Raw genomic sequence first — 8,668 nt, forward strand, 5'->3', positions numbered from 1 at the left:
GACACAAACACACACCAAAATCACTTCAATTCTAAATAAAGCACTTACTTGGGTACCCTTTAGCTGATAAAAATATATAAATGTACGATTAAACTCATAAAAATGAATATTTAAAATATTTCTGTAACATATATTCGACCATTTAATGAAGACTACAGCATACCAAAACTAAATATCCGTCTCATTATATAGAAATGATGTTATATTATACATACATATATGATAATAATCAATCAGTATACAAAAAAAAATACAATTCTGTATACAATTTTTAATTTTATTTATGATTTTATTTATTTTTTTGTTTTATTTATTAAAAAAAATCCAAACCTTATAAATTTTTAAGGGGATTGAAATGCTATCAAGTAAGATATTAGAAAGAAAAGCAAAAATTATAATAATAAATAATTAATAATAATAATATATAAAAAATACACACCAAAAACATACATTACATCCGCCTTCTCCGCTGTTTCTTTTTATTAAACAAAAAAAAAAATAGATTTTAATATGACGAATATTAATTAATTATTATAATTAATAAAAAAAATTAACTTTAGTAGATGAATGAACCAAGAAAAATAATATAATAATATTTTTGCGCACTTTTAAAAACAAACATGTAGAAAATCATTAAAAACGTACGTAAAATATATAATAACTAGTAAGCTCTGAACCTACATATTAATTATTAAATTATAAATTAAATAGTTAAAAAAATATATTTTGTTAATTTTTGTTAAATATTTGTTTTACGTTGTTAAAGTTGTTTTATTTATTATTAAAAAAAATATTTATAAAGAAAATGTATAAAAAATGTTCTGTTGTTAAATATTTTTAATGTTGAATTTGCCATTGTTAATGTTTATAAAAAAAAATGTTTAATAAAATAAATATTTATGACAATGATTATATTTAAATTATCATTAATATATAAAAATTTCAAACTGATAATTAATTATTATTAAATTAAATTAAATTAAATTTAAAAAAAAAATATACAGAAAAAATTATATAACATTATTATTATTAATTATTAAGGAAAAACTAAATTGAAATAATATTAATAACAATAAATTATAAAAAAAAACCTTTAAATACCCGAAGATTTTGATGTTTCATTTAATGGCTTCAAAAGTATTTTTATAAAATTAAAAATAATAATAAAATAAAACAAGGTAAATATTTTTTTATATTTTTATTTATTTTTCATAATTTTGAGTGTGAAACCTTCTACAATATTTATCTTTTTTTTTCATATCAAATTTTACATTTATATAATTTTTTTTAAATATAATTTTTGCATCATGTGCCATAAATTTGTATACATTCAATAGTTGTCTTGTATAAAAAAAACTTAAATTTAATAAAAATAAGTAACTTAACAACGAAACGTGTGTAAAATAGTATTGCGATGATGATCATTTTAATTTAAGAATAACATGTATATTAATAGTAGTGCGAAATGTTTGAACACTAATGCTTGTTTTTGTATATATAATAATATATAATGAATGATTAACATTGTTTATAATTATATTTATTATTATAATAATTATTTTCTAATCGAAATTCTAACTTTTTTAATATATATTTTTTTATTAATATTAATTTTATTTTAATATATCGAATTATAATTAATATTCTTCATCATTCCACATATTTAATTTTTATCGCATAACATAATTTTGTAAATTTCAGACTTTTCTTTTCCGTTCCAATTTATACTGCTAAACAATCAACTTTTGATTTAATTTCCATTTTTTTATATAATAATAAAATTTAGATTCACATTTTTTTCTTTTATATAGTTTAACATTAAAACTTATAAATATTTAATATTAATAATAATAATTAATAAAATTCTTTTTTTTATTATAAATATTTTTTTTTTAAATTTAGATTCAAAAAAGGTTTCTTGCACTTTTTAAATTCGAATAAGGATCTGCCGAAACAGGATTAATTTATTTTTTTTTTGTAGTATGGAAAGTATTTTGGTCATGTTTTGTTCGTTTTTTGTTATTTTTTTAAGTATCTACGTCATATTAATATATATTTTTTATGATTAAATTCTTTTCTTTTCTTTGTTTTGTTAGTACTTTATGAATATATATATTTTTTTTGTTCAAGTCTCATCATATCTCTCAAAGGCATTCCAGTTTCCTGATTTTTCCTTTCATATTTTTTTTTGCTCATGGGGATTACATTTATATAAAGTATATCATATATAATAATAATTATTTCTATACTGGAGTGTGTTAAAGTGAGGATCATCGTTCAACTTACCTTTAAAAAGTGTGTTGTGTTTGTTCATGAAGCTTACCTACGAAAGTTAATTTAATTAAAGTACAAAGATAAAAGACGAGAAAAGCAGTTTAAAAGGGTTGTTCCTTGGGCTTGTCCAACATTTCCATGAAAAATTGCTCGATGGGCGTGTCACCGATCAAGCGGAAGAAGAACAAATGGTCCAAACATTTGAGACTGATGGATCGCAATGCGGGCAGACGCAACAAAAGTTGCGCAAAACGACCATCGTCGGCAGCATGATTTCGTCGGCAGTACTCTTCCAAGCTGGCATAGACTTTTTCGCGCAATGCCTCGATCTCGTTTTTCGCCTGAAGTCCTTGCGTCGCCGAATTCAGCAAAATAATCGCTTTGAGACACGCCAATTCGGTCTTATCCAAATTCAATTTTTTCATTTTTATCGTGAGTTCGGTGAGAATGCGGTCGAATGTGGAAGTGACATTGGCTCGTACCGCGCTACTGCGATCCATCGTAAAATTGGGACCGATGCACATGGTACAGGGTTGTCTGTAACGTCGCTCTTGCGATCCCATGAGATTCACACTTTCATCTGCTTCGACATATTCGACGCTGCGCCATGCCACAGTCGCGATCAAGAGTTCATTCCAGCCGGAACGCAACAACATCACTTGATCCGCTTTTTGCAACGAAGTGAAATGCGGAAGGCGTCGCGCGAAATCGACCAATTGATAAATTTGCTTATTCACGACTTGACACAAGCTGTTGACGGGTCCCTTATATTCGTCGGGGACCATCGGAGACGAGCCAACACGCAAGTAAGGGACAGCATTGTCTCGATTTTGCGTTTCGCTTTTCTGTTCGGCATCGAGAATTCGTTCGACAGTCAAGTCTTTCACAGTTGATGTCGGGAAAAGTTCCTCCGCTTTGTTATTAGCAGCTTGATTTTGAGTCGCTGAGTTATTTTTCGAGCCGCGACTTCGTTCTTCTTGCACCGCTTCGCGTTTCATGCCGCACATCAAGCACTTTTGGTACCGACAATACTGACAACGATTCCTCTGACGCTTATCCACGATGCAATTTCGGTCTTCGCGACATGCATAAGTCAAGTCCTTGCGCACGGTTCGCTTGAAAAATCCCTTGCAACCCTCGCACGAGTAAACGCCGTAATGCTTGCCACTCGCTTTGTCGCCGCAAATCGAACATAAATGCTTCGAACCCGAAAGCGGATGATTCGGCGGGTAATTTGGGGCCGGAGTTGGTGGCATCGACATCGGAGACATGGCAGAATAAGCGCCTTGCAAGTTGTTGTTGTTGAGCTGCTGCAACTCCAATGGCTTCACATCCATCGGGGACATTGGACCTTCCATGGTTTTTTTTTTTTGCTTTTTTTTTTGCGAAAAAACTTCCAGAAACTCCTCACAGAAACGCAGAATCTTCTCCTTCTTTTGTTTGTAGGTGGCAGTACGCGAGCGAGACAACAATGGAAAAGAAAAGAAATGGCCTTGAAAATTTTAAAGTTTGTTTGACCTTCGAAACCCGGCTTTTTTGGCAACGAGCTCGAAGTTTTTTGTGATTAGCGTCTTTTGGCGCCTCAGATTTGGCAGTCTTACCTTGTCCAGCAAGTTTTTCCAACGAAATAACAGAAAAAATCGAGAAATTCTCGTAGTTTCACTTCTTTTCAGTCACTTTAAAAATTTCTGTACGTATCCCCCAGCTCACATTTTGACACGTGCTGATCGTACGTTCTATAGTGTTTGTAGAACTTAAGGCGACGCCTTAAAAAAGTTGACTTAAGGCAACGCTTCAAAAAAATTTTTTGTCACCTGGGACCTCCGCAACGATTTTTTTTTGCGCCGTGGGACTTTGTTGACATTTTGCTGCATTCTGATTGGTTGTTTGACGAAATTTCTTGACCATTCCAAGATTGTTTATATCGAAATCAACACAAAACGTTCAATTTCTCGTGTTTTCTTTTAATTTTCCTATTTTTCATCCGATTTTCGGTAAGTTTCCTAAAAAATTTTTAAATTTAATGAAAATTTATTAATAAAATCATCGAAATTCTTCAAAAATAGTTGCAAGAAGCTGAAATTAAGGCAAAAACATTACCGGACGACGCCCTTTAAAGTGAAGCAATTAACATGGAATTGAAATATTTGATCCCCATTAGTGCCATTCTGCTCTCGATGATCGACAGAGGTGAGTTTTTCCCATAATTTCCAACCGAATTTCATTCCAGCTGGCAACAAGACCCAAAAAATTAAAAAAATCCTTTTCCCAAAATGAAGCGACATCAATTAGTTGTTATGTCTGCAATACGACGTCGTCATTAAGTGCCCCCTTCCAATGTTCCGAGTGGTTTGACCGGTATGACAATCCCGATTTAGAGCCGCAGGACTGCTCGAATGTGCACGGAGCGAAATATTGCATCAAGCATATCGGGCGTTTCGAAGGTTTGTCACGTCGATGGGGCTGAAAAAAATTAACAATTTGGTGTCTTGTCTCTTCTATCCTAAAAAAAAATTAACTTTTACTCACAAATTTCGTTACTAATGTAAATAACTCTCACTAATCACTAAATAACTCACACAGCAAACGCAATTTCGTGCTATCAGTGTAACGCATCCACGTCTATGGGATGCGGCGATGGGATGATTTCACTCCCAGACTCGCCGATACAGCCAAAGCCATGCGATCATGTCATTGACGCTGAATATTGTATCAAGTGGATTCAGTATGGAGGTGTTTAATTTTTTCATAAATGAGTGGCGTTTCATTTGATTTTCTGATTTTTTCATGATTTTTTTTGAGTTTCAGAGCACAAATTTTTGTTTGCATGTGAGCACTTTTCATTTACTAAACTTTTCTAATTTATAATTTTAATGTTGTAGTCAGTGTTGGGTTCGAAAATTATCATTTTTAGAATTTTTTGAGGCAATTTCAGAGACAAAAAGCTGTTAAAAATTTTTAAAGATTGAATTTTTACATTTTTTTCTTAAAAAAATTTATTAAATTGCCTGAAAATGCTTGAAAAATGTTGATAAATCCTCAGTTTGAGCCAAATTTTGAATGTTTTTGATAAATTTAGAATGTTATTTGATTAAAAATTTATTAAAAATGTTCATGAGAAATCCTATTTTTTACTTTTTCTAGTTGAAGAGTAATAAGAATTGTCTGAAAAAGTCCTAAAAATGAATTAAATTGAGGCTTTTTGTTCAGATAAAGACAAAAGTTCATCGTTTTCGGCGAAATTTTACTGATCTTTGACTTGAAAGTCACAGTGAAATTAATAGAATTTTATTTTTACTACGAATATTTGTTTAAAAATTCAATAAATTGCCTGAAATTGGCTCAAAAATGTATTTTTCAGACAATTTATCTACAATTAGAATCAATTTTGTTAGTCTTTTGTTAAAATTTTAATTCTAAATGACTTAAATTTGTCAAAAATGTCCATAAAAATTTTTTACGGTTTTCGAAAATGTGTTTGAAATAATAAGGCCGCTCCAAAAAAAATTTTAATGAAAAAGCCAAAAATTTTTTTTGGTAAAAATGCTTTTTTGGTCTATTTTCATAATTTTTCAAGAAATTTTCAAAAATTTTTAAATTTTCCCAAAATTGAAAATGCTTTTAAAGATGTATTTTTTTTCAAAATCAAAATTTTAAAAATTTTGATGATTTTTTTTAATTTAAAATTTCTGAAATCATTTTTAAAAAAAAAAATTCTTAATGTAGGTACCTCAAAAACAACTAAAACAATTTTTATTTGTGCTAAAAATGAGTTTTGCCTTAAAATGTATTTCAAAATTTTTTGGCCAAAAAATATTTTTTTGAAATAAATTTTAACAAAATTCAATTTATATTTGAGTCGCAATAAATTAAAATCTTTAAAAAAAAATCTTTAAAAAAATTCTTGAAAAATTACAAAAAAAAAAAATTTCTTAGACAAAGAACCCTTCACTGAACGTAGAATTGACTAAAAATCCATAAAAACCTAAATTTTCACTAAATTTAATTATTTTTTTCATTTTTCATCACTTCACAGGAGGCATCGGCGCAAAACGTTACTGCTCCTCAAAGGATCTCGGCAACTACTGTGACTACGTAAAGAACAAGGGCGACGGAATGGAATATCGTTCCTGCATTTTCACATGCGACACTGATGGATGCAACCATTCAACGAGCCTGAAAGCCACTTTAGCAGCTTTCTTCTTACCACTCTTCGTGCTCTTAACGAAGAATTTCTAGAATTTTCCAAGCAACGAAAAATTTTCTTAGATCTTAGGTGTAAAAGTAAACGAATCCGTCCAAATTCGCAAAAAAAATAAAAATTTTTATGACAAAATTTTATGCAAAACATCATTTTCGAGTTTGAGCTCTTGAATTTTCTCAACTGTGGCATCGAAATCCAGCAACAAAGGCATTCTGTTGAGCAATCCGCTGTCATTATTGAGTTGATCCAATTTTTTCTTCAACATTCCGTAATCGACGCGTAATTTATTCAGCTCATCCCTTATCTGTTGTTGTTCTTTTTCAAAATCGACGTTTTCAATTTCCTTCGTATCAATAATTTGCAAGACGACATCCCTTTTTTCGCGGATATTTGCGAGTTTTTGTGTGTCTGCCTCGCATTTCAAGCGTAAACGATTCAAATCTGAGTTGCGTTCCTCAATTTTGTCCGTTAAATATTGCAATTCGGTGCGAAGTTGTTCGAAATCTGCCATGCAAAGCCCATCTCCGAGGTCATCGAGCTCCAAAAGTTTTCGTTGGGTGTCATTCGCGTGCTTTTCTGCTAAAATAAATTCCAATCTTTGTACGGAAAGAGCTTCGCGTGCCTTTTTTTGACGCGTTAAAATGCCTTGGATGAGTTTTTCTGACAAATTTTCGCCCGTTTTGTCGTTTATCAAGGTCAAACCAGTTTCCATCAAAGCATTTTCGTACTCAGAAACCTCTTTTTGAAGCTCATTTTTGTAATTCAAAACTTCATTTTGATGATTTTCAACGTTTTTCAAGGCTTCAGTAATTTGTGACTCATCCTCACATGTTCGAATAAATGCTTGGAGCGAGTCTTCATACCGCACTTCATGCTCAGCCATGTCGGATTTTGCTCCATCGATGAATGCGCGATTAATTTTCTTCTTTTTGAAATAAGTGGTGAGCTTGCGGCGAATGAAGCGATTTTGAATTTCAGCTAATTTTCGTTTTAAACTGATTTCTTTCAATTCTTGGATCAGTAAAAAGCGATCAGTGTCGTCGTGGAGTGAAATTGAAGAGCTGGAAGAAGCATTGAGTGAAGATTCGTCCCGAGGTAAGTGATCGAGAGTGATGTCGATCACATTTTCAGCAATAAGAGCTTTTTCGCTGGCAGTTGTGAGTTGAGAGGAGCTGGATTCCATGCTGAAATTGAATAAAATTAGTAAAAAATTAGTAAGAGGTTGCTATGATTTGTCTTGAAAAATGTTTTCAGATTAAGAAATTTAAAAAAAATATTTTGAGCTGAAAAATGTTAGAAATTTGAAACTGAAAAAAAACTATGTCAAAGGAAATTTTTTTTTCAGTTTCAATTTTTTGGCAGTTTTGAGTTATAAAATGATTAAAAATGATAAATTAGAGCTCTTTGACAAATTTTTATCCATTTGGAGCAAGATTTGTCAAAAATTGCTTTGACACAGTTTTTGACACAGTTTTTGATTTGTTTTTTTTCTTGATTTAGTTTTCAAAACAAAACTATGTCAAAGGAAAAAATTTTTTTCAGTTTCAATTTTTTGGCAGATTTGAGTTATAAAATGATTAAAAATGATAAATTAGAGCTCTCAGACAAATTTTTATCCATTTGGAGCAAGATTTGTCAAAAATGGCTTTGACACAGTTTTTGACACAGTTTTTGATTTGGTTTTTTTTCTTGATTTAGTTTTCAAAACAAAACTATGTCAAAGGAAAAAATTTTTTTCAGTTTCAATTTTTTGGCAGTTTTGAGTTATAAAATGATTAAAAATAATAAATTAGAGCCCTCTGACAAATTTTTATCCATTTGGAGCAAGATTTGAAAAAAATGGCTTTGACACAGTTTTTGATTTGGTTTTTTTTTCTTGATTTAGTTTTCAAAACAAAACTATGTCAAAGGAAAAAATTTTTTTCAGTTTCAATTTTTTGGCAGTTTTGAGTTATAAAATGATTAAAAATGATAAATTAGAGCCCTCTGACAAATTTGATTAAAAATGATAAATTAGAGCCCTCTGACAAATTTTTATCCATTTGGAGCAAGATTTGTCAAAAATGGCTTTGACACAGTTTTTGATTTGGTTTTTGATTTGATTTTTTTCTTGATTTAGTTTTCAAAACAAAACTATGTCAAAGGAAAAAATTTTTTTCAGTTTCAATTTTTTGGCAGTTTTGAGTTATA

The 8,668-nt window shown here is 30.3% G+C and overlaps 3 protein-coding genes across 4 annotated transcripts; 1 reads left to right on the top strand and 2 right to left on the bottom strand.

The window, feature by feature from the left end:
* Positions 1-1,714: 1,714 nt before the first annotated feature.
* LOC134832197 (protein ultraspiracle) lies at positions 1,715-3,959 on the bottom strand. 2 transcript variants are annotated; one of them, XR_010162052.1, is made up of 3 exons: positions 3,876-3,959; positions 2,324-3,707; positions 1,715-1,727 (listed from the first exon to the last, which is right to left on the bottom strand). XR_010162052.1 is itself a non-coding variant. In XM_063846154.1 (2 exons), exon 2 carries the CDS (start codon positions 3,630-3,632, stop codon positions 2,376-2,378), a length of 1,257 nt encoding a protein of 418 aa, XP_063702224.1. In that variant the 5' UTR covers positions 3,633-3,707; positions 3,876-3,959; the 3' UTR covers positions 2,003-2,375. The 2 variants fall into 2 exon arrangements, 1 of the variants encoding a protein (XP_063702224.1); XM_063846154.1 differs by lacking the exon at positions 1,715-1,727 and having other exon boundaries at positions 2,003-3,707.
* Positions 3,960-4,166: 207 nt separating this feature from the next.
* LOC134832206 (U-scoloptoxin(05)-Sm1a) lies at positions 4,167-6,620 on the top strand. The gene is made up of 4 exons (XM_063846171.1): positions 4,167-4,268; positions 4,341-4,464; positions 4,554-4,718; positions 6,311-6,620. The coding sequence occupies exons 2-4, from the start codon at positions 4,407-4,409 to the stop codon at positions 6,511-6,513; spliced, it is 426 nt and encodes a 141-aa protein (XP_063702241.1). The 5' UTR covers positions 4,167-4,268; positions 4,341-4,406; the 3' UTR covers positions 6,514-6,620.
* LOC134828928 (coiled-coil domain-containing protein 96) lies at positions 6,600-7,661 on the bottom strand. The gene has a single exon (XM_063841918.1). It carries the CDS (start codon positions 7,659-7,661, stop codon positions 6,600-6,602), a length of 1,062 nt encoding a protein of 353 aa, XP_063697988.1.
* Positions 7,662-8,668: the final 1,007 nt, after the last annotated feature.

This window comes from Culicoides brevitarsis, chromosome 2 (genome assembly GCF_036172545.1).
Source record: "Culicoides brevitarsis isolate CSIRO-B50_1 chromosome 2, AGI_CSIRO_Cbre_v1, whole genome shotgun sequence".
Classification (NCBI taxonomy): Eukaryota; Metazoa; Arthropoda; class Insecta; order Diptera; family Ceratopogonidae; genus Culicoides; species Culicoides brevitarsis.